Source organism: Cyprinus carpio, chromosome A16 (genome assembly GCF_018340385.1).
Source record: "Cyprinus carpio isolate SPL01 chromosome A16, ASM1834038v1, whole genome shotgun sequence".
Taxonomy (NCBI): Eukaryota; Metazoa; Chordata; class Actinopteri; order Cypriniformes; family Cyprinidae; genus Cyprinus; species Cyprinus carpio.
In genome coordinates this window covers 10,120,148-10,145,701 of record NC_056587.1, presented here as the reverse complement: position 1 = coordinate 10,145,701, position 25,554 = coordinate 10,120,148, and the positions used below count along the sequence as shown (strand labels likewise).

The following is a 25,554-nucleotide window of genomic DNA, read 5'->3' as shown; positions in this document are numbered from 1 at the left end:
CAAGGATGTGCTGAAGAGCATACAGAAGAGTCCATACACAACATACGTTGGATATGGAGTAGACACAGAGGGACGTTGACAAAGGAATTATTGAATAACTTTGTTATGTTTTGTTTCTGCTGCGCATCAATGGCGCCCTAAACAGATGGAGCGACAATAGAATAATTGCACCAATAATTCTGAATAAAATAATTGCATTCTCTGCTAAAATATGTTCGTTGTTGGCACATTAAATGTGAAACATGTAGAATTTTAATACCTACATATCAGTAACAATTTTTATTTCATAGCAGTGACTGTACATCAAATGTAGCTGCTAAGCCCCTACTAACCTATCTCAAATTAGTTTAATGTGGGGTGTTCCTCTTAATCAGTTAAATGTAGTCTGATTTCTGTTATTTATTTTTCATGTTTAATTCATTGGTTTTAAAAAACTTTGTTCATTGGTGTTTTAAATGCTTTAGAAGGAGCAATTATTTACGATGGTAATAATGTTCTACTAACTAATGAACCATAAATTGGTAAGCACGCTGGCATAAACCCGAGAGAAAGGCTGCATGGCTAGAAACTGCTGATCAATCTGGAAAAAAAAATTGGGCAGTAGCCAACTATGTTCAATATGTTTTCATATATTTAAAAAAAAAATAACCAAATGGTAATATCAAATGGGTTCCTATTGGTTCGTGGGTTAAAGGAGCTCAGCTTAGGCCTGACATAGGTTAGTTTCCCAGCATAAGTTGGCCCACAAAGTGACTGAGCTTGAGCTATGGTAATTTTCTTTAGTGAAACCAAATCAAGTGTAAAAAGATTCCAAACTCAACGGAAATAAGCCTGGTTTATTTCCTGTAAACTTGTTTTATGAAACAGCCCCCTGGTTTGCCATATCTCCACCGCTGACACCTCAGAGGGGTAGGTTGACTTTTTTTAAGGGGGTTCCAATTATGCTTTTGTTTCACTTTTTCCAGCTTTAGTTATCGGTCTGTACTGATTTGCTGTGTTGAGCATGAATAAAGATCTGCAAAGTGTTCAGCAAGCTCAAAGTCCACTTCAAAGGAAGGATATTTTATTTAAACAGAAATCACTTTTCAAACAAACCACAATGAACGACTCATTTGGACTGCATCCAGCGCATTATTTTCAGGGACTTTGTGGATATCCCACACAAGATCGACGAATGGGACGAGACCTGTTTTGAGCTGCACCAAAGAAGGCAACGAACGAGTTGTTTAATCACTATGTCCATAGACGACGCTAGCGTTCCCAAGGCCGACAAGCTTAGAGTGGGTTTACAATCATCTGGGTTTAAATCGGCGTCTCGGCAGATTGATTCGATGTTTGATGCAATATTTAAACTGAAGCTGGGCAGCGGCTATGCTAAGGGACAAGACATTTCCGACCAGGCGCCGAGTGGAGCCAATCACAGCACAGACTGGCCAGCTACCAATCACAGCACATTCATATTTTCGAAGGCCTTCATTTGATTCAGGAACTATGCGAGCCCTTCATCCATACTGGCGAGAGGTGTTGTATCATGTAAATATCAGAAAAATAATGTGTTACTTTTTTTTTACAACCTAGTATGAGAGCCTGTTCTAGTACACCCCAAAACAAAATCAAGACTTTGTAAAAGAGCATATTAGGATCGCATTAATGTCTATACCACCTTGCTAGTGTAACTATTATTTTGACACATTAATGGTTTTTCGCCAGTAGATCATCATCAGTCCTCAGAAAAAAAAGTTTGAACACCCGTGAGAATGAAAAAAGACCACCAGCAGAGGCCGCTCGGCACGCTCACGGTTATTAGGCTTTGTGTTGTTCACAACCATCTGGAAGCAAGCACGCGCGCACACACACACAAAACACAAATGCCCTGCACGATTCAAGACGCGTCCTGGATATCAGGGAACAAACTCACGCACGAGGCTCATGTTGTAACAGTCATTGTTGCTTAGTTTAGCCAGACGCTGAAACAGAGAGGACGCGCGCGTTATTCTTGATAACATCTGGAGATGTTTTGTAAATAAAGGCATCCTGTGAGCGGAGCTCGAGGCCTTTGATTCCAGCAGCGCACTCATACATCATCGTCCGCGGTGGTTCCCGAGCTTTAAAACCCGCCGCTGGGCTCAGCAGCCGCAGCAGCACAACGATAGCCGCAGCGATACTGGGGCGTCGCTCAACGCGTCTTTTTTATTATTCTACCTGTTACAGGATGTAAGTTACGAAAACCTCTAACGTTATGCTTTAGAAACATGGAGACCAAGACTCTGGGTGTTGGTGAGTAAATGAGTGGAGACGGTTTGCTTTTTCCGACAGCTAGCGGGATAGACATGGCTAGTCGGTTAGCCTGTTCAGCTAAAGCCAGGGCTCAGTTGTCAGTTTTAAATCTCTCTTTGATTGATACGAGTCAGTAAATGCTGAACTGACAATGGACAGATGCACACTGCTATATGAATTATTGTAAGTGTGTATGTTTAACAAGGGACCACGGTCGGTTAAATATGATGACAGAACAGCTAACAGTAAAGTAAACCGTTAGCTCAGCATTGCTGTTACAGTGATGCTTGTGTCAGCTAACCTCTGGACATAACGTTACTAGTTTAAAAAGACTAATGTCCCGTTTAGCTCCTATGTTGTGTGTGTGTGTGTGTGTTAGTCAAATAGTTCAAGAGTTGAAAGTGTTGTTTTTCTTCACAGGATTTGTGCTACTTTTTTTTTAGCAGCGTTGGGTGTATTGCAGTTTTCAAAAGGTTTTTGTAACCATGCCTTTTGCATCAGATGTCTTTTGACAAGATAAGGTTAAATAAAAGCTTTGTCATTGTACAGGGCAACGAAATTACAGTTTGTACCCCGTGTCAGTGACAAGAGACAAAATATAAACATAAAAACAACAACATTAGCGATAGATAATACAAATTATGTATAAAAACAATCTTATTCTGTCAAACCTTGTAAAGCCCTACATAATCCCTAACTCAAAATCCTTTAAAAATTGAAGTTTATTAAATCTTTAGACAAAAAATCCTTTTAAAAATTGAATTTTTTTAACCTTGAGACAAAATCTGTAAAAAAATAAATAAAAAAAAAAAATAATAATAAAAATAAGTAAATGTTTAGATATGTTTTTCAGTTTTGTATCATATTTGATACACCAGGCTTTTTCTGGCTCATATTGCATGATATAGTGAGATTATGGAGAAACACATCGGTTTTATTCAGAGGCTCAAAACCGAGTAAAATATGCAGTTTGGTGTAGATGATGTTATTTTATATGGCCAAAAATCTGATTAAATTCTGGGATCTTATGTAAATCAGAGAGATTTTTAATAACATTATAGCAGACTACTTGCTTAAAATGCATACAAATATAACCATGACCCTTCTCTCAATTTGAATATTTATTACAAATGTCACTCCCAGTTTCAGTAGCTGAGTGACCATGACCCTTCTCTCAGTTTGAATATTTATTACAAATGTCTACCTCTTGAAGGTGATATTTAGACAAGCATTTGTATGTTTTTTCTGGTTGTAACGAGATCTCTTCTGTATTCCTTCAGCTCCCAGCAGAAACCATCGCATTGTGCTTAACTTCACGTTTATGGAGACGGAGTGCACCTATGACTATCTGTTTGTCTATGATGGTGATTCCTACCAGAGCCCCCTACTGGCAAGTTTAAGTGGCAACACCCTACCACAACCAATTGAGGCCAAGTCTGGTAAGGTAAGGCAAAAAGTATCAATTTATACCATCTGTTCAACTGTGCCTATGAGCCTTATTTTTAAGGAATCAAAATGCACTCCTTTTCTTTAATGGTCTTTATTCAACAAGATTGTGAAGATAGAAAGTTCATTCTTAGGTTTTTCCATTTCTCTCAGCATGTGTCCATTTTGTAAGACTGATAGAGTTCTTGCTCACCGTCTGTCCCTGTTTTCCCACAGTCTTTATAACTTGTTCATCTTCTGTTGTGATATTTGCTAGATGTTACTCCATCTCTTCAGTGACGCCAACTACAACCTGCTGGGCTTCAATGCCACCTACACATTTTCAGTTTGCCCTGGGGACTGCGGTGGTCACGGGCGCTGTGACGTAGCTACTGCCCGCTGTCAGTGTCATCAAGGGTGGGGAGGAATGGACTGCAGTACCCCTCTCTGCTCCTAAGGTAGGCAAAAAGGGAAGCTCTTCAACTTAGATAAGGTAGGCAAAAAGGGAAGCTCTTCATCATGCATAAATTGAGTACAAAAAGTTGTTTTAATGTCACTTATAGTCTCTCTTTCTTGATCACAGAGAGGTGAGCATTGTATCTGCAGCCCTGGCTTTGTGGGACAGAACTGTCAGCTGGGTCTCCGTGACAACAGTGGCGCAGGGCAGTGGTGGGAGGTGAGCCCAGGGGATGTTAAAGCAGCCCCTCGCACCGCCTCTGCTGGGGTTTACCTGGCTTCCACTGGAGCAATGTACATGTTCGGAGGTAAGATAGAGGTTTTTCAGTTAACCTTTCCCATCATTGATCATATATCATGATCTGGAGTGTGAGCAGCTATTTTACATGTTTTCATGTATAAAAACTAGTGCTGCCCTAGACTAAGGATTTTTCTGGTCAACTAGTAGTCGTTCATTTTCAGCATTAGTTGACTCATCACACGTTTATTAATAAACTATTTAAATCATTATAATTATCCTTTAATTGCCTACAAAGCCTAGTAAGTGCTCAAGCGCACACATAAAGCTTGCCACAGCGCACCGCAGAAGCTATGATTATGAATGTGTCAGGGAAAAACAGTAAGGAGGCTGCATTAACATTTTAATAATTCACTTGTAAACAAGTGCTTTCTTGTCATCTCCACAGTAGTGGATGCGCCTGTATGCATGTTTCACAAGAATTATTACACAGTCTGAGAATATTTGTTATACATTTGAATTGGTTGTTTTAAAGTAGACATTTCACTATCTGTAGATATATTTTTAATGTCTGTAAGGCAAAGATATATTCAGAGTTTGGCGCTCAAGTTTACAGACCGAAACGGCAGAAAATGCATCCTCTTTTCTTTCGTTATTTAACAAAAGCGTGTTTTGTTGTTATGGTGGGTGCACACAAATAAACGTAGAGTCTTTACAGATTTTAAAGATGTATTACTCTTACCTGTATGATAAAAAATTATGGAGTATTTTAAGTATATAATTTTAAGTACTATAAAATTTTAAGTATTTTAAGAGCAAGTGCGTGAACCGGTGCCTCCGTCTGTCCTGCAGCAAGCACTACTGTTCAGCTTCCACTCTCCGCACACACACTTAAACAGCGCACATTTCTCTAGTTAGCATAAGATTGAGCGGCCATGCAACGTTGCTGCTACTTACATATTTCAGATGATAAGCCATATTTGTGGTGGATGAATGATAGGCGAGTGTTTGGAGGTCCTGTCGGATGTACTGCATTACCGTAAACCAGCCGTTAACGATCTGCGTGTTAACTGCTGTTTGCTTGGTTTTTATTTTTGTTTATGTAACTTGTATTATTCCAGCTCAGTTTTTGCAAACGAAGATAGCCTTAGATGCTAAAATGGCAATAAAAATAAATAACTACTAATACTCATCTCAATTTTTAAGCCTCAGCTTTAATGTACACTTGTGGAGTGATTTATTTCAACCCTTGGTCTTTATTTACAGGGTTTGATCTGAATAGAGCACTGGAGGACCTCGTTGTTTACAATTTTTCGACCAATAATTGGGAACACAGATCATATTTATATAGTCCAGTAAGATTCTTCTTCTCTTTTTTGTGTTATGAATTTATAATGATCTGTTTTCATTATAATGATCCTCTAAATAATAATATCTTTGTATCAGGCTCCTCGACATTCCCACACAGCAGTAGAATGGCAAGGCAACATGGTCATCTATGGCGGTGAGCTTGCCAACCACTCATTGGCCAGTGATGTCTGGGTGTACCGTGCACAGCAAGATGACTGGCAGCAGCTCGGCCAATCAAATGCTCCAGGGGCACCAAGGCTGGCAAATCATGCCACAGCAATAGTAGACAACTATTTATATGTTTTTGGGGGTGAGTAAATTGTATTCTTATTTTTTTTTAGTGAAGGATATAAAAAGACCAACTTGACCATTATTGTAATTTTGTTAAAAACACATGCAAAGATCATCAGCATCTTCATCTCTTCTTTCCTTTCCTCTGTCCCCTAAAATGTCTGACCTTTCTGTCTGTGTTGTTCCCTGTCTGCTTGTTCTCTTTTAATATCTTTTTTTACTTTTATTTAAATTATTTAAGAATAATTGATCGACCTGTCTTTTCAGGAAGGACAGAGGAGGACATGTTCTCTTCATCACTGTACCGGTTCCGGTTGTGGGATGCAGTGTGGGAAGTAGTTCAGCCTACAGGCGGAAAACCACCTGCTACTGCAGGACACAGCATGGTCTACCATGCCCCTTCCAAAACACTGCTGGTATACGGGGGACACAGACCTACCACAGCTAGGTATTTTACACTTGTGTGTGTGTTGTGTAAGCTGAAAATATAGTAAATCACCGCTACGTGTTTGTTTATATCACTGTAAAATGTAAACTGTTATATCCCAGCTCTTTATAAAAGTTTGGTACATGAGAATGTCCACATTTATTTGCATTTTTATTGCATTTTTTTTAATACATACAGTATTCTCATGTAGAGCTCTATGTATGTACTATATAGCATATTTCAACTGCTTTTATTGCTTGTATCATCGCAAAACCGTATTATAGCCCAGCTCTAATCTGCTAAATATGATTGTAAGGCAGGAAGATATAATAAACATTAACATCATGATTTTCTGTAAACTGCTTTGAAACGGTGTGTAAACTGCTTTGAAAGGTCCTAAAACATATGGAAACGTTGGAAATGTGTTCCTGTAGTGTAGTTCTACTAGTTCAAAAGGAAAAATCATGTGAATAAATTTTTTTTTTTTCGTTTACATTTTTAATCCTGTCTCAACCAGGTTCAGTGTGCGTGTGAATTCAACTGATGCATTCCATGTTGAGAAACGGTTTTGGACTTCCTTCCGTTCACGTTTTCCTGCCAGTGGTCCAAGGGAGAGAGCATTCCACTCTGCCACTATCATCGGCAACTACATGGTTTTGTACGGTAAGTAGCAATCGCATTGACATAGTAGTAGAGCTACAGTCAACCTCATTGTGTCTGTGGTTTCATTGAGGGAATTTAATGTGAAAACTTAAATTCTATATTAATTAATGGAGATCTGTTTTTCTCTTAGGAGGGAATGTGCATATCCACTATATTGAAGAGAAGTGCTATGATGAGGAGATCTTTTTCTATCATCTTGGTTGCCATCAGTGGGTGTCTGTTGGAGGGATCCTCAGTCAGCGTAAGTGTATATTTAATGGTCAGGGACAGAGTGAATCTGTTTGATATGTTTAGAGAGGAGATGAAGTTTGATGATGTATGCAACTGATGACCCATGATTCCCCGAGGATTTGTTACACGGATAACAGAAGAGCCTGTAAGAACTCATGTTCAAGTTCATGTTCAATGTTCAAGTTGCTTCAGTCTGACTGGGGGCTTGTTATGACCTACTCTTGAGAGGTCATTTGTTGTGTAAATTCCCTTGTGTCTGATGCAGATTTACTGCCCTGCAGCTTTTAAACAGATGAATTGATGAGAAGTAAAACTGGCCTCAGATTTTTTATTTATTTATATTTGTTTATAAATGTTGTAACTTAACCACAGAAAGCTGACATAGGTTTGGTACCCCTCATAGTGTCTGTCAGGATTTTTGGCATTATGTCTGGTTTGCAAGACATTTTTCTCAAAGTTGGTATTATTTTTTAATAATGTTTCAGTTCAGCCCTCTAGAATATTGTGCATTTCACTGAGGGATTCTACTAACTCTTCTAACTGTACTACAGCATTTTATTGTTTCAGTTATTTACTTCATTACCATGATCTAAAAAATTTTAGGCAACTACAATGGAAGTGAATGAAGTCATTTAAAATATACAAAAGTGTAGCCACAAGACATAAATATTATGTGTATGTGTAAAGTTACAGTAGCCCTCAGTAGTGGATGTGGAGCTTTTTAAATTATTTGTGCATATTATTTGTTCTCTGAAATGTTCTCTGTGCTCGTATAGGAGGTGAGTCAGTGAGGGGCCGATATTCCCATGTTGCTGCTGTCATGGAGGGACGGGTGCTGCTAGTTGCTGGCGGTTACAGTGGTGTTGCCCGTGGTGATCTTGTGGCATATAAAGTACCGCTGTTTGTAAGCAGTGACCCAGGAGACAGGGTAATAACTTTAGATGATGCTTTTTCCACACAAAAGTTTTTTTTTTTTTTTTTTTTTTTAAACAAGTCTCACCAAGGGTGTATTTATTTAATCAATAAAATATTTTAAAATGTTATTTAGCCTTGTCATGGAAAAGCTAAATTTTCAGCAGCCATTACTCCAGTCTTCAGTGTTACATGTTTCTCCAGAAATTCATTCTAATATGCTGATTTGGGGCTCAAACATATATTATCAATGTTGAAAACTACTTGTGGAAACCATTATGCATTTTTTCAGGATTCTTTGATGAATAGAAAGTTCAAAAGAACAGCGTTTATTTGAAACCGGAATCCTTTGTAACAATATGGTTTTACTGTCACTTTTAATCAATTTAATGCGTCCTTTCTGAATAGAAGTATTAAAAATCATATTGTGTATGTGTGTGTGTTTTTCTAACAGGACACAGTATGCGCTGAAGCTCCAGATGAAAGCTTGTGCCTCAAGAATCCAGAGTGCAGTTGGTGTGAGGGTCGCTGCCGGGAGTACCAGCCCACCAACCCGGTAAATCGCCCCCAGTCCCCTTCATTTGCATTTTGCTCGCTCTTGATCACTCATGCTTCTCTGATGCTAACTTTCTTTTTCACTTGTGTCTCTCCATACAACATCTGATTTATGTGTGTACAGTGTGGCAACACTGGATGTCTGGGCCTGGCTCGTTTTTTGTCGGACTGCCAGTCGTGTCTAGTGTTCAGTGGAGTGCCAAACTCTCTGCCACGAGTTTCTGGCGAATTGGGTTGGTGTGTGCAGAATGAGTCCTGCTTGCCTGTTTCAGGTAAAGAGAGAGGAGAGAGCAGACTGTAACATGATAGTTAAAACGACTTAGATATGTCACCACACACTGCTCAGTAAATCTTTATTTCTAGACACTTTTACAGTCTGTGAAATACTGTGTTACTGAGTGCCTTGTGTTTGTAGACGACTTTTAGAAGTCATGCTGTGTTAATATCTCTGCTATGTGCCCTTCACTGATTTTCATTTAATGTCAAGTGACCTGAGTGTGTGTGTAATCCTTTGGCATGTCATGAGTAAATATTGTGCACTTTGACCCCTGGCAGAGCGCAGTGCATGCCATGTGGACCAGATCTCTGGGGCGTACGGCTGGTGGGGGGAGCGCACGCGTTTCCTCACCTCCCTCCCCTCCTGTCGCACCGAGAACTATGTCCCGGGACTGCACCTGCTCACCTTCCAGCATCCACGCAATCAGTCACAGCCTGACAAGGTACGACAAGTTCAATCCTGAGCTATCATCACCTTCTACTCTGCAGACACTTCCTTTCTCCTGTGTACCTACTCTAGTCATCATTCATTTAACTCCTTAATTAAAATTTGTTTCACTACTTTTGCACCCTCTCTTAGTGACTTCACTTATAATAATCAGTATTATTTTAGTATCGAGACGCTATTGTAGTTTGTATTAACATTTAGAATTAGGTTTTGCTTTTTATATTTTGTTTTCATAATTTTTTTTGAAGTTTTAGTAGTATTGTTGTTTTTGTCTTTTTTATTAGTTTCTACTGTAATGTGTATATAGTTTTTATTCATTGATTTCAGTTTTAGATATTTTAGTACATCAAGTTAGTTAGCTGAAATAAAGTCCCCTTTTTTATTCCAAATAAAGCAAATTTTATTTTAAGTAACAAAAGTTTATTTTATGGTTTTAGTTTTAATCTACTATAATAACCCTGGTAATAAGTTTTCAATCTTTATTTTTTACATCCAGATTTTGTTTTACTTTTGTAAAATATTTGTCACTGTAAACCCTTCCTTTGAGCACCCCACCCTGCCTCTGCTGTCTTTCTCACTTACACTTACTTACACTTCTTCATAGGTATCTATCCTGCGCAGTACCTCCATCATCCTCAATCCTTCTACAGAGATGGATGTGACACTGCAGTTTCGGGGTTTCATTCATCCCTTATGGGGCGCCCCTCCTCCTGCAGCGCCACCTCAGGAAACTGTTGCCATGTGGGCTCGAATTCAGAAGCTCCACTTTACAGCTCAGATGGCTGCTGGACCCAACTCCCTTCAACTGGTATGGTATATCATATAATCAGCTTTCCTGTTTTAGACAAGAAAGTCATGGTGTGAAGTCTCTTGAGGCATGTTACCTTGCTAAGTCTCTTCTAAACCTTTCTTCCATGCAGACGGATGTGCTGGGAAGGTGGTCCACTCAGGAGGAAAAGGAGATTCGTATGCTATCTCGGCCAGATGGTTCCCGTCTGTTCCAGAATCTTACACGAGGAAACTGGTACTTGATCCAGGCGGAGGGTTACCTTAATAACTCTGCATCAGGACAGACTAGTGAGATGACTCTTACCTGGAACCGCACAGCTTTACCTGGTGGCAGCGTAAGTGTTTATTACCTAACAAAGCAACTTAAAAGGAGACTCTTATTCATATTGTGCCTTTATTCAATAGACATGATTTTTATTTTTTTGTATTTTAATACAATTTTAGGGCTCCAACTATGAATGCTCCCACTAGTCAAGTCTGCTTTATTGTCAATTCTTCCACATGTACAGTACATACATACAGAGAATCGAAATTGCGTTACTCTCAGACCCCCGGTGCATACAGATAACACTAACAGTAGAGCCTAAAAATCTAGATCAATATAAAATATAAGATATAACTATACAATAAGGGAATGTAAAATAGACATATAATAAAAAAATAAAATAAAGTTAAATAAAGCAGTGCAAGGCACATGGCAGATAGAGTGCAAACCAGTGAACAAACAGTGCAGATAAAAAGATTTTTAGTGCATAAAAAAAAAGCTTATTCAGTCTGATTAAAGTGACAAAAGGGCTCAAGAGCAGTTATTTTATTTAAACTGACTGATGAGGTGTTAGAATGACGTCAGTTCCATGGTGAATGAGGTAGTGAGCAGACCAATGCTGCACAAAGTGGTGCATGTCATCGTACATTAGAGGGAGGGCGGGTGGAAGGACCTGGGGATGTGGGATCTGGGGGAGGGGGGGGGTTCATAGTTCAGTGGTGCCTGGGGCAGAAGAGGGACGGGGGGGCAAGTTCGGGAGCGAGTTCAGCTTCCTGACAGCCTGATGGATGAAGCTGTCCTTCAGTCTGCTGGTCCTGGCCTTTGAGACTCCGCAGTCTCCTCCCTGATGGCAGCAGACTGAAGAAGCTGTGTGACGGGTGAGTGGGATCACTTGTGATGCAGAGGGCTTTGCAAGTGAGACGGGTTCCGTAAATGTCCTGGAGGGAGGGGAGAGAGACACCAATGATCTTCTCAGCTGCTCTCACTATGCGTTGCAGAGTCTTCCGGCAGGACGCGTTGCAGGCGCCATACCACACAGTGATGCAGCTCGTCAGAATGCTCTCGATGGTGCCTCTGTAGAAGGTGTACATGATGGGGGGTGGGGCTCTGGCTCTCCTCAGTTAGCGGAGGAAGTAGAGACGCTGTTGTGATTTCTTGGCCAGTGCTGTGGTGTTGTCGGTCCAGGAGAGGTCCTCTGTGATGTGCACACCCAGGAACTTGGTGCTGCTCACTCTCTCCACAGTCGCACTGTTGATGGTCAGAGGAACATGCTGAGTGTGTGCTCTCCTGAAGTCAACAACAATCTCCTTTGTCTTCTCCACGTTCAGAGAGAGATTGTTGTCACTGCACCACCCGGCCAGGCGGCTCACCTCGTTCCTGTAGTTTGTCTCATCTCTGTTGCTAATGAGACCCACCATCAAGTCGTGTCATCCGCAAACTTAATAAAGAGGTTGGAGTTGGTGACGGTGTGCAGTCGTGGGTCAGCAGAGTGAAGATAGGGGGGCTCAGCACACATCCTTGGGGGGCCCCAGTGTTCAGTGTGATGGTGCTGGATGTGGATGTGTCGACCCGTACTGCCTGAGGTCTTCCAGTCAGAAAGTCCAACAGCCAGTTGCACAGCGAAGTGTTGAGCCCCAGCTCGATCAGTTTGTGAAAGAGCTGTTGAGGGATGATAGTGTTGAATGCTGAACTGAAGTCTATGAACAGCATTCTGACATATGAGTCTTTTTTTATCTAGATCTGTTAGTGCTGAGTGGAGGGTAGTTGAGATGGCATCATTGGTCGACTGGTTGGACCGATATGCAAATTGGAATGGGTCCAGGGAGGGGGGAGGGGGGAGGGCAGACTTGATGTGGTGCATGACTAGCCGTTCAAAGCACTTCATGAGGATGGGAGTAAGTGCAACAGGACGGTAGTCATTGAAGCAGGATGGAGACGGCTTCTTTGGCACTGGAATGATGGTGGTAGCTTTGAAGCATGTGGGAACAACAGCCTGACTAAGCGAGGTGTTGAAAATGTCTGTGAAGACATCAGTGAGTTCCACTGCACAGTCTCTCAGTACATGCCCAGGAATGTTGTCAGGACCCGGAGCTTTGCGTGCATTGATCCTGCTGAAGGATCTCCTCATGCTGTCCGGGGTCAGCATCATCACCTGGTCACCGGGAGGAGGTGGAGTCATCTGTGCAGTGGTGCCGTTTTGTTCCTCAAAGCGAGCGAAGAAGGTGTTCAGCTTGTTCAGCAGAGAGATGTTGCTGTCACAGGTCCGTGGTGGGGGCTTGTAGTCCGTAATGGTCTGTATCCCCTGCCACAGGCTACGAGTGTCTCTGCTGTCACTGAAACGATGGGCTATCCTCCTGGAGTGCTGTCTCTTAGCCTCTCTGATGCCACTGGATAGGTTGGCCCTGGCTGTTCTCAGGCCCACCTCATCTCCAACTCTGAATGCAGCGTTCCGCGTCTCCAGGAGTCTGTAGACCTCCCTTGTCATCCACGGCTTCTGGTTAGCCTGGACAGTGATGGTCTTTATGACTGTTACATCCTCAATACACTTGTTGATGTAGGCAGTGACAGTCTCTGAGTACTCTTGGAGGTCTGAGGTGTTATTGTAAGTGGCAGCCTGCTTAAACAGATTCCAGTCAGTTGTATCAAAGCAGTCTTGAAGAGCGTCTGACGACCCTTCCGGCCACACTTGAATCTGTTTCTGAACTGGTTTGGTGACTCTAACGAGCGGTCTGTATGCAGGCATTAGCATGACAGTGATGTGGTCTGAGGCACCAAGGTTGGGGAGGGGGAGTGCTTTGTAAGCTCCTCTCTGTGTGGTGTAAACAAAGTCTAAAATGTTTTTACCTCTTGTTGGAAAATGAATGTGTTGGTTTATTTTTGGAAACACACTCTTTAAGTCTGCATGGTTGAAATCCCCAGCTATAATGAGAAAAGCATCAGGCTGGGCTGTCTGCTGCTCACTGATGTGCTGGTGCAGCTCATTTAGTGCATCGTTCCTGTTGCTGTTGTTGTTGTTCGGGGGAATGTAAACCGAAATGAGCAGTATGGCAGTATATTCCCTCGGCAGATAGAACGGCCGGCACTTAATAATCATAAACTCCACCGGGGCGAGCAGTATTTGCAGACCACAACAGCATTGCAGCACCACGCATCATTGATGTAAACACAAAGCCCGCCGCCACGGCTTTTTCCTCCCGCGACGAGAGCTCTTTCCGCTCGATAGCACGTCAGCTGGTCGAGCTGAATAGCGCAGTCCGGAACGCTGTCGCTGAGCCATGTTTCCATGAAAACAAAAACACAACAGTCTCTTACAGTCCTCTGAGTTGAGCGTAGTTGTCGGATGTAGTCCAGTTTATTGTCCAAAGAGCGTACGTTAGCCAGTACGATGGTGGGGATAGATGGCTTGTGTGGGTTAGCCGTTAGCCTAGCCCGGATACCTCCGCGCTTACCACTCTTCTGCTTCCTCTCACGCCGCTTGTGGCGCCTCCGGTGTGGGCGAGATGCAACAGTGGGGGTCGGTGATGATGTAGGCCTCTGGAGCAGTCCGAGATCTCGCAGCTGTTCCGCGTGCGCGGAGTTTAACTCTAAAAATTCGGTTCTGCCGACATCCAGTAGAAACTCACGACTGTATGCACGCTTAAAGACAGGTAGAAGCGATGACGACGTACAAAAACACTGCGACTCACAAGACAAAAACCACGAAAACACCATTCTGTCGGGACAGAGAGAAGCCGCTGCGTGTGGACGCGCAGCCATCTTGCAAAGATATAAAATACTAGTGCAATACTAGTGAAATTTCATAATTCTCATAATTAAGTGATTTCAGAAAAACTTTTGAAACCGTATGAAAATGAAATTTAGGTATTATCATATAATGCTGTTCATTGCTCTTTTTCATTGTTTTCTAGGAGATTTCTTTCCTGTTCCTCGAACCCTTCCGCTCCAATTCGTGTTCAGAGTACCGCTCATGTTTGGCCTGTCTGTCTGATCAGTCATGCGGCTGGTGTCCCACCATGAACCTGTGTTTTCTGCGCTCTGACATCAATCAGCAGCCCTGCATAGACTCACAGGGAGAAGAGCGTCACCTACTGCTCAACCCTCAGCATTGCACACTATGTGAGGAGTATAGAGACTGTGCCGCTTGCACTCAGGTACTGCTGCATCCACATCTAACATGTCTGAAAGACTGCCATGATTGTTTTGATCCAGAGCAGCATGCAGTCTGTTTACCAACTTTCATGTTCTGTGAAGCTGCAGTGGAGTTTCTCTCATGTCTGAATGTTCGTAGGACCCCTACTGTGAGTGGCAGATCAACTCCAGCAAAAAGGGAGATTATCTGTGCAGTCGCCGTGGGAGATTGGAAGGGTCTATCCGGGAACCAGGAGGGTGTCCTAAAGTTTGCAACCAGTGAGTTTGAAGTGATAAACTTGTCCATGAATTATTTGGTGTGTGTAATATTCGATAGGCTGAAAGACTTCAAAAAGATATCAACTTTGCTTTTTTTTTTTTCATTTACCATTCCCTTTCTCTAACAGGAGGTTGACATGTGGAGAATGTTTGTCTAACTCCAGTCAGTGTGCATGGTGTGAATCAGCTCAGTCCTGTTTCTACTTTGCTGCATACCTCACAAAGTTTCCCTATGGAGAATGCAGGGACTGGTATGACAGGTAGGTTAGTACAGCTTCTGCTAGAACTTTAGGTTATTTGTCTGATAAAAGCTAATGAAATCCACTATGTAGTTCACATACACTAGACACTTATAGTGTTTAATGATTAAAACTGGATACAGTGAAGAATAAAATATGATGGAAAGCTGAATTGTCTGGTGTAAGGTCATGATTTGGCCAAAAAATACTTTATACTTTATTTCCTATTGCATTTGCAGTTTGAACATCTCACTTTTAATATCTCATATTTGCTTCTGCTTAGATGTCCAGGAAAACAAAACAAAACAAAAAAAAGTTTACCCAAAAATAAAAATTATTTACTCAATTCCAAACCTGTATGTCATTCTTTTTTCTATGGAACATAAAAAAGATATTCTGAAGAATGTTGGTAACCAAATCGTTTAGCTTCCCATTTACTTAATTGTATTTTTTATTTTTTTTTGTTAATTTAATGGAAGTCGATGGGAACCGAAACGATTTGGTTACCAACATATCATCTTTCAAGTTCCACAGAAGAAAGCAAGTCAAACAGGTTAGGAATTACATGAGGGGGAGTAAATGGTGACAGAATTTTACGGGATTCCATTGTGCGGTTTAAACTGTAAACGACTGGCTGAATAATTGAAAATAATTTAAATCAGGCTGAGAGACCTCTTTAAAAACTGAAACCATCACAAAATTAACAAACAGTGGACATGAACTTTAGTGTCATTGTTTTACATTTACAATGTTGTTCTTTTGGAAGCCATTCAATATGAATATAATTATAATAATTATATTTCTTATTAATATTATTATAATACATTTATTTTTTATATAGCGCCTTTAAAAGTTGCTTTCTCAAGGTGCTGTACATGAACGCTTACATAAAGGAAAACACAACAATATAAGACAAATATACTATAAATAAATAAAAAAAAAATCACAAAACAATACAATAAAAACTAACCAAATAAAAGCATTCCTGAAAAAGAATGTTTTGAGAAAAGTTTTAAAAACGGCTAAAGAATTAGCATCCCTAATGTCAATTGGGAGAGAATTCCACAGTTTTGGAGCATACGTTGAACAGGCCGTCACCCCTGGATCACAACCGTGTTTTAGGAACAACTTAGAGACTGTTAAAAGTCTAGCTGCTGAATTCTGCAAGTATTGCAATTTGTTAAGAGAGGATTTGCACACTCCAACAAGGAGACCATTGCAATAATCAATTCGTGAGAAAACAAAAGAATTAATCAATTTTTCAGCAACAGAAAAGGGCAACATAGTTCTGTATAAAAGGCTCGAATGACAGGGTGTCGTCAAAGATAACACCAAGATTTTTTAGTTTACTTTGTAGCTCCAGGGCAACACCATCAACTGATAGATCTATAGAAAGAGCATTTCGCAGGTGATGGGAAGAGCCAAGAAGCATAACTTCAGATTTAGAGCTATTCAGACACAGAAAATTTTTAAACATTCACAACTTTATCTCAGAAAAACAGTTGGAAAGATGAGGGACATCCACAAATTGACCAGGTTGAGAACGTATATAAATCTGAGTATCATCAGCAAATAAGTGGTAGCTGAGGTTAAGGGATCTTAATAGCTGACCAAGAGGATAAATATAAATGCTAAAAAGCAGGGGACCAAGAACTGAGCCCTGTGGGACACCAGTATTTATGGATTTGAAACCATCCATAAAAACAAATTGACTGCGACCCATAAAATATGACCTAAACCAATTTAAGGCAGTCCCAGATACACCAAAGACAATTATGATTATAACATCAATTGTCAGAATTGGATAGCAATATATTACAATTGAAATAATAATAATAATAATAATAATAATAATAATAATAATAATAATAATAATAATAAATTACAGTATATTAGTAATAAAAAATTTTTCTTAATTGCTTTTCCTTCATTAGTGCTTGCTGTATTATACTGCATAGCATGTCATAGGGCTGGGCGATATATCTAACGATATAATCATGCGCATCTAGTCAGTAAAGCCGGTTCCCTGATTAGCGCTAAATCGCCATCACCTGCTTTCAAATGGACCGGCATTTAATAGACAGAGCCGTAGATCACTGACAAGCTACGCAATATCGCGTTCATTATCGAAGGCGATACATCTGCGATAATGAACCCGATATTGCGTAGCTTGTCAGTGATCTACGGCTCTGTCTATTAAATGCCGCTCCATTTGAAAGCAGGTGATGGCGATTTAGCGCTAATCAGGGAACCGGCTTTACTGACTAGATGCGCATGATTATATCGTTAGATATATCGGCCAGCCCTAGCTTGTCATTGCATATGAAAATGTGAAATTTTTTGATCTTCTCTCTCCAGTGTTCACTCTGTCCCTCAGTGTAAGCAGTGCTCTGCTCTTGCAACCTGTTCAGAGTGTCTGCAGACATTTCAATGTGGCTGGTGTGGAGACTACAACAACCCCACTATCGGCAGGTAGGATAGGAACGTGTCTGTGAATACACCAAACAACCATCAACTTCGGTGAAAACATCTTCTGATCACTATGTTTTCCTAATTATTATATTATTTCCTGCCCCTCTGGTTTTTCACAGGTGTTTGAGAGGTGACTGGGGTGGAATGGATGACCCCTTGGCTGTTAACTGCAGTATGGCTGTAGCTGAAGTGAAAGCCAGCAGGTAAGATTAAAACAATTTTATACCTAGTGGTTAAATGGTTGTGTCATTTGATAATTATTTGATTTACATCTCTACCTTCGTCCATTAGCCCTGAGCCTCAAACTTTATCGCCGCCTCGGTTGATGGAGCTTGAGATGGAGATGGAGTTGGAGCTGGAGCTTCTGGAAGGGATGGAAGGAGACGGAGACGCCGTTTGGTCCTATCCATCCTGTCCGGATGTGGAGGAGTGTCGCTTGGGCTTGCATACCTGCCATCCCTCTGCTACCTGCGTCAACACCCCAACCTCCTACGAGTGTCACTGTGAGAGGGGCTTCCAAGGAGATGGTGTTCACCACTGCAACCAGACGTGAGATTTTCTAGTACACTGTCTGCAGGGGTGGATGTGTTTCTTTAGAACCTCCAGAAGTTATTACAGCTCAGGAATGATCATAGTACATCCTTGTAACGTATAATAATGTTCATGATCTCTCTAAGATGTTATAACGAGTGCCGCCAGGGCCGGTGCAGCGGGAGTCCTCTGTTTGAGTGCGAGTGCTCTTTGGGTTGGACCTCTGATCCAGCCACTCTGGTGCTGAGCGGAGTAGAGTGTGATGTGGATTGTGGATGTAACTTTCACAGCACTTGTATTACGGCTCCAGGGATTTGTGACCAGTGCCAGGGTAAAGATCCTACGTGTGTGCGTTTACCCTTTCTCCATCTTTTTAGCATTAAGCTATATTTTTATATCCCTTCTCAGACTGGACAAAAGGGCCACACTGCGAGCACTGCAAGCCTGGTAGTTTTGGCTCTGCTTCGGCAGGTGGTGAAGGCTGCATTCCCTGTCAGTGTAATGGCCATGGTGATGCTCTACAAGGATTCTGCCATAACCAGACTGGCCAGTGCTACTGTACCCACCACACCCAAGGCCCACACTGTGAATCTTGCCTGCCTGGATACTATGGAGACCCCAGGTAAGTCTGAGAATGAGCTCTGTTTATTTGGTGAGGGAGGTGTCTTCAAATTTGAGGGCAGATGAAAATATGATGTAAACAAGGGGGTTTCATTAAGGTGTCTGCCGATTATTGTTTGATCTCAAAGTTAAAGGGAAAGTTCACCCAAAAATGAAAATTGTCATCATTTGCTCTCCCTTGTGTTGCACCAAACCCAAACCTATTTGACTTTCTTGCTTCTGTGGAACACAAAAGAAGATATTTTGAAGAATGTTGGTAACCAAATAGTTGCCGGTCCCCATTGACTTGGGATTTTACGCCTAATTGTTTATACAATATGTAACGTTGAAATTCACATTTCTCTCCCAGGAACAATGGCACCTGTTTCAGGCAGTGTCAGGGTCGCTCTGTTCTGCTTTCCTCTTCCTCCTCTGTACCCCTTTCCCTCTCCTCCTCTCTGGGGTGGCATGGGGCAGTCGGTGGCCATGGTGGGCTCTCTCATTGCCTCTGGGTCCTCTCTGTGTCCCGGGGTTTGGCACCATGCATGCCAGGGCAGTCATGCCCACCCGTGGCCCTGACCTGGCACCCAGATTCACATACACAGTGCACAGTGAGTAGATTATTCCACATCATTAATCTGTCAGTTACTGTCAGAACAGCATATACAGTTTAGTTACCAGCAATATTGTGACCAGAAATGTTTGCATTTCTTTATCCAACAGAACTCATATGTTTATGTATTTGATGGCTTGCCACGATTCCTCAGCAACGGTGTTGTGCACTCTGACCACAACCTTATTGGAGCATTTTGCGGCACAACAAGAATGGAGCCAATTACTGTTGAGGCTACATCAGGTACTTGACAAAACTAAGAACTGAATATTGTAATTGTGTTTTTCATCTCGCACACAAAGCAAAGTTAGCTATGACTTTCAACGTGGCAACGTAGTTTTATATACTGTCATTATAAATTGTGATTCATTCTCCTCTAGGGGTGGTATCTGTGTATTTTGAGGCAAATGTTACCTCAGGACGTGTTCAGGGTTTTAATGCCTCATTCTGGGTGAAGCGCTGTGGAAATGGAAGTTCTAAGGAGGGTACAGCCATCTCACTCGAGTGCCAGGCAGGAGCTCAGTGCGTAAATGGGCTCTGTGAATGCCCCCATGGTTTTGGTGGTCCACAATGTGACCGTCCTGTCTGCCCAGGGAATTGTGGAGCAGAGGAAGGCAGAGGAATTTGCAACATGGTGTGTGACATTCTTATTACTGCCAGTTAAATTGTTTAAGAGCATAAGAAGCAAATTAAAATGCATTTTAGGTATGTCCCACAGTTCTCATCTTACATGTTTGCATATATGTTTACAGACCCTTGGCCTGTGTGTTTGTACAGAAGGCTGGGCTGGATCAGACTGTTCTTCTATCTCAGACTCGGACAGCCTGGTTTGGGAAACACTGCTTGACACTCAGCTGTCTGTGGTTAGATTTAACTTTTTCCTTTAAGACTATTGGAAAAAAGTCTGTTCTTGCAAACTCTCTCAATTTTCGGTTTCATTTCCTCCCACAGAATAAGGCACACAGGTTCCTCCAAAGGATGGGTCATTCTCTGGTGTCCGGGCCACAGGGCACTCTTTGGATGTATGGAGGCCTCTCACTTTCAGAGGGCATCCTGGGAAATGTTTACAGGTATATTCTTGCACATTTTACTTGATGTAAATGTTTTGTTACACAAATTTTTTAAAGAAGTGTGTGTGTTTGTGTTTTATATTTTTTTATATATATATATATATATATATATATATATATATATATATATATATATATATATATATATATATTATATATTTATTGGTCTAGGTATTCCGTGGCCGATCATCGCTGGACTCAAATGTTGACCAGTTCAGTGGAGGAAAATTCAATGCCCCTGTCTCGATACCATCATGCTTCTGCTCTGGTGTATAATCATGACCCATTTTCTGGCTCCCAAGCAGCCACTCACAGTTTAATGTTTGTGGTTGGTGGGGTCACAAAGAAAGGTGTTGCAAATGACACATGGTGTCTGAACCTCAGCAGTCTGGTGTGGAAGCAGTTTAAGGTATTACATGTTGAATGTCCTCACAGTGCTCTTGTGCTACTCTTCAACTGTGTTAAAGGGATAGTTCACCCAAAAATCAAAATTATGTCATTAATGACTCACCCTCATGTCGTTCCAAACCCGTGAGACCTCCGTTCATCTTCGGAACACAGTATAAGATATTTTAGATTTAGTCTGAGAGCTTTCTGTCCCTCCATTGAGAATATATGTACGGTATACTGTCCACATCCAGAAAGGTAATAAAAACATCTTCAAAGTAGTCCATGTGACATCAGAGGGTCCGTTAGAATTTTTTTAAGCATCGAAAATACATTTTGGTCCAAAAATATCAAAAACTACGTCTTTATTCAGCATTGACTTCTCTCCCGGGTCTGTTATGAGCGCGTTCACAACCCTGCAGTTTAGTGATATCCGGTTCGCGAACGAATCACTCGATGTAACCGGATCTTCTTGAACCAGTTCACCAAATCGAACTGAATCGTTTGAAACGGTTCGCGTCAACAATAAGCATTAATCCACAAATGACTTAAGCTGTTAACATGGCTGACACTCCCTCTGAGTTCAAATAAACCAATATCCCGGAGTAATTCATTTACTCAAACAGTACACTGACTGAACCGAGCCAGATAACGAACGAAACATTGACTCGGTTGCATCGGTTTTCGGATCACCGGTAGTGATGGGAAGTTCTGTTCTTCTCCGCGAACCAGTTCTTTTCGGACAGTTTGATTCAATAAACCGGTTGCCGAAAACGGTTCCACCAGTTCTTTTGCGCTCGACGTAATAACTTCATTGCCGATGATTGCCCTTGATTGAAGCCTTCGGTTTACCCGCGCTCATAACATTAGCACAGAATCGGTTCAGAATCAATCACCAAAAGAACCAGTTCGGTTCAGACGCGCTGTGTGTCAGTCTGAATCACGCATGCGCAGTATCATCAGCTCCTCGGTTCTCGAACCGGACGCGTCCGACAGAAACGGTTCTTGACTCGAGAACAAGTCAATGTTTCGTTCATTATCTGGCTCGGTTCAGTCAGTGTACTGTTTGAGTAAATGAATTACTCCGGGATATTGGTTTATTTGAACTCAGAGGGAGTGTCAGCCATGTTAAAAAAGTTAACAGCTTAAGTCATTTGTGGATTAATGCTTATTGTTGACGCGAACCGTTTCAACCGATTCAGTTCGATTTGGTGAACTGGTTCAAGAAGATCCGGTTACATCGAGTGATTCGTTCGCGAACCGGATGTGCTGTGAACGCGCTCATAACAGACCCGGGAGAGAAGTCAATGCTGAATAAAGTCGTAGTTTTTGATATTTTTGGACCAAAATGTATTTTCGATGCTTCAAAAAATTCTAACGGACCCTCTGATGTCACATGGACTACTTTGAAGATGTTTTTATTACCTTTCTGGACGTGGACAGTATACCGTACATACATTCTCAATGGAGGGACAGAAAGCTCTCGGACTAAATCTAAAATATCTTATACTGTGTTCCGAAGATGAACGGAGGTCTCACGGGTTTGGAACGACATGAGGGTGAGTCATTAATGACATAATTTTGATTTTTGGGTGAACTATCCCTTTAAGAGTATTAACTGACAATTGTGTTTAGAGCTCAGTGCTTCCCCCTGTGGCTGGACACACTCTAACAGTGCGAAGAGGCTCATCTGTGCTGCTTATTGGAGGTTACTCACCAGAGAATGGCTTTAATCATCATTTGCTGGAGTTTAGTCCTCAGTCTGGGAACTGGACTATAGCTCCACACACCGGCACACCTCCTACAGGTAGAGATGGAACACTGCACTTTTTCTGTACTTAGGTCAAGCACAGTTGGGAAATTTTGTCTGACAATTAATTGTCTTACAAATAATTGCACTTAACTATTTAATTTACTTTTTTGTTCACTTAATGTTTTAGCTAAATTCCTGTACACATCAAGAAGAAATAATTTATTGAAATGATTTAGAATAAAATAGTTTTTCTTTAGGCTTCATGAACAAATGTATACTAAAATTGATATACTATACTGTTAATTAACACTTTTATTTAGCAAGGATTTATTTAATTAACCAAGTGACAGTAGAGACATTTAATTTTACTAAAGATTTCCTCAAATAAATCATTCCTGTTCATCAAAGAATCCTAAAAACGAAAATAAAATCACAATTTCTGTTGTCAACATTAATAAAACAGTTTTTTGAGCAGCAAATCAGCATATTAGAATGATTTTTGAAGGATTATGTGACACTGAAGACTGGAGTAACGGTTGCTGAAAATTCTGCTTGGACAGTTGTAATAATATTTCACAATTGTTATTGTTTTCCACAGTATTTTGATCAACTTTATGCAGCCTCTGTGAACATAAGAGACTTCTTCCAAAAACACTTAAAAAAAAAAATCTAACTGACCTCAAATTATTGAACGATATTATAGCTAGTAAGATTTTAAAATCTTTACAAATGTTTACAATTTCTCTAATGGGTTAACTTAAGAGATAACATAAGAACATTAACTTCCAACATGCAAACCAACTCATAAAAAACAAAACTATCAATAAAACTTATAAAACACAAAAATAATTATACACTTCTTTTTTTAACACACCATAATACTTATTTACATTTACTTGTACATGTACACACAAATGCCATCTATTGTCTATTTTGTATATTGTGTATTTTTTAAAGATATTTGTTGTATATTATTATTATTTCCTATTTACTTATTCTATTTTTATTATCTGTGTCTTGTCACTGTCATTCTCTCCCCAAAACAAATTCCTCGTATGCCTAAACATACCTGGCAATAAATCTTTATCTGATTCTGATTCTGAAGTCGTGGCCTAATGGTTAAATGGCTGCCCACTGCTCGGGGTGTGTGTTCATGGTGTGTGTGTTCACTGCTATTTATGTGCACTTAGGATGGGTTAAATGCAGAGCATGAATTCCGAGTATGGGTCACCTTTGCTTTCCTGAATACTATTCAATGGTGTATTTCACTTTCTTTGCTGATAACGGGCAAAAGTATTTGCCATTACATGAATATCAAAATGAAGTTAAACTCGTTAACACTCCTGATTCAATTCTTCTTTTAATTTGACTTTTTCAGGTCTGTATGGCCACTCAGCAGTTTATCATGAACAGACTGATGCTGTCTACGTGTTTGGTGGTTACCGTTTCCACGTTGAAGCTGTAGAACCTTCTGGAGAACTTTACAGTCTTTATTACCCCAATCTTACTTGGTCTTTACTGGTGCCCTCTCAGGGAAACAAGGTAACTGTAAAAACAAAAAAACAAAAGGTGGTCAAAATGATAAATATACAAGCAATTTGGCAGGTAGATGACACTAATCATCTCTCTCTCCAGCCTCTCTCTCGTTTCTTCCATGCGGCGGCTTTAGTGAAGGACACCATGGTAATTGTTGGAGGCAGGACGGGGGAAGAGGATTACAGCAACACAGTTTCTCTCTATCAGATCAACTGTAACACATGGATACTGCCAGGTAACAGTTACACATATCTGGATACAATACATTAATTATGCACTTGGTAACACTAGTTTGTGCTTACTGACAGAATGGTGTGGGCCTTTTCTTGTACCATTTCTCTAGTGTCCTCGGTGGGGGAACCTGTAAACCGTTCGGTTTCCTTGGCGATGACTGGGTGGGGTGGTCGCCTGTTCCTGTCTGGAGGTTTTAATGGAGTGACGCTGGGGCGACTTTTGACTCTTTCCTTGCCCAGTGACCCCTGCATCCTGCTGCCTACCCCTGAGGCCTGTAACAGCAGCACTGGTAGCTGTGTGTGGTGCAGAGGTACCTGTGCTTCATCAGACACTGCAGAAAGGTACTACAGGAACTAGTATCATCTTTATTCACAGTAGGCTACTATTGGTACTAGAAAGTTTTTTCTAAATGACAATATCTCTTCTTCTCTTTTTAACAGATTGGGTTGTGCGATTGGACAGTCTGCCTGTTCTCCTACTCCTCGTTCCCCTGATCAGTGCCGCCGACTCAAGACCTGCAGCGAATGTCTGGCCCGCCATCCTAAAACATTTTCCAGCCCTATGCAGGTACGATCATCACATCACAATCCAAAGTACTCTATTTGTGCAGTATTTTAAAACAGAGCTAATATGCTGAGTAAATGCACTACATAGCCCAACAGTATCTAATAAACAGATTTGACTTCTTTTTTTGAAGCTTTTTTTGTCCAGTGAAAACAAATCATATTGTGTACAGGATTGTTCAAAAGTCTGTGGTCCGTAAGATATTTGTGAACATTTTTTAAAGTCTTTTATGCTCACCAAGGCTGCATTTATTTGATCAGAAAATACAGCAAAAACAGGAATATTGTGAAGTGTTATAACAGTTTAAAATAACTATTTTCTATTTTAATTTGTTTTTAAATAATGGCAAAGATGTAATGTAAGCATCCATTTCTCCAGTTTTCAGTACACATAATTTTTACTGTTATTTTTGATCTCTTTTAATGTGTCCTTGCTGAAAAAAATAATTTCTTTAAAAAAAAAATCAAAAAAGATCAGTAGGAAAGGTTTAAAACTTCATAATTAAAGCCAATCTTATTATTAAAAAATGACATGAGGTTCTCTCC

General features: G+C 40.8%; 1 protein-coding gene across 1 annotated transcript in view; it reads left to right on the top strand.

The window, feature by feature from the left end:
• The first annotated feature begins 4,255 nt into the window (after positions 1-4,255).
• Positions 4,256-25,554, top strand: part of LOC109109316 (multiple epidermal growth factor-like domains protein 8) — a 28,049-nt gene continuing 6,750 nt past the window's right edge. Inside the window, exons 1-31 of the mRNA XM_042772569.1 lie at positions 4,256-4,466; positions 5,663-5,751; positions 5,843-6,056; positions 6,305-6,485; positions 6,982-7,127; positions 7,258-7,368; positions 8,135-8,286; positions 8,725-8,826; positions 8,950-9,097; positions 9,381-9,544; positions 10,154-10,357; positions 10,470-10,673; positions 14,512-14,754; positions 14,892-15,010; positions 15,139-15,270; positions 17,608-17,721; positions 17,841-17,924; positions 18,013-18,270; positions 18,399-18,583; positions 18,661-18,874; positions 19,223-19,463; positions 19,576-19,708; positions 19,846-20,099; positions 20,218-20,328; positions 20,417-20,535; positions 20,707-20,944; positions 22,558-22,729; positions 24,054-24,217; positions 24,311-24,446; positions 24,555-24,786; positions 24,886-25,012. Coding sequence (XP_042628503.1) covers positions 4,451-4,466; positions 5,663-5,751; positions 5,843-6,056; positions 6,305-6,485; positions 6,982-7,127; positions 7,258-7,368; positions 8,135-8,286; positions 8,725-8,826; positions 8,950-9,097; positions 9,381-9,544; positions 10,154-10,357; positions 10,470-10,673; positions 14,512-14,754; positions 14,892-15,010; positions 15,139-15,270; positions 17,608-17,721; positions 17,841-17,924; positions 18,013-18,270; positions 18,399-18,583; positions 18,661-18,874; positions 19,223-19,463; positions 19,576-19,708; positions 19,846-20,099; positions 20,218-20,328; positions 20,417-20,535; positions 20,707-20,944; positions 22,558-22,729; positions 24,054-24,217; positions 24,311-24,446; positions 24,555-24,786; positions 24,886-25,012 — 5,007 coding nt within the window. The 5' untranslated portion in view covers positions 4,256-4,450. The remainder of the gene's footprint in view (positions 4,467-5,662; positions 5,752-5,842; positions 6,057-6,304; positions 6,486-6,981; positions 7,128-7,257; positions 7,369-8,134; positions 8,287-8,724; positions 8,827-8,949; positions 9,098-9,380; positions 9,545-10,153; positions 10,358-10,469; positions 10,674-14,511; positions 14,755-14,891; positions 15,011-15,138; positions 15,271-17,607; positions 17,722-17,840; positions 17,925-18,012; positions 18,271-18,398; positions 18,584-18,660; positions 18,875-19,222; positions 19,464-19,575; positions 19,709-19,845; positions 20,100-20,217; positions 20,329-20,416; positions 20,536-20,706; positions 20,945-22,557; positions 22,730-24,053; positions 24,218-24,310; positions 24,447-24,554; positions 24,787-24,885; positions 25,013-25,554) is intronic.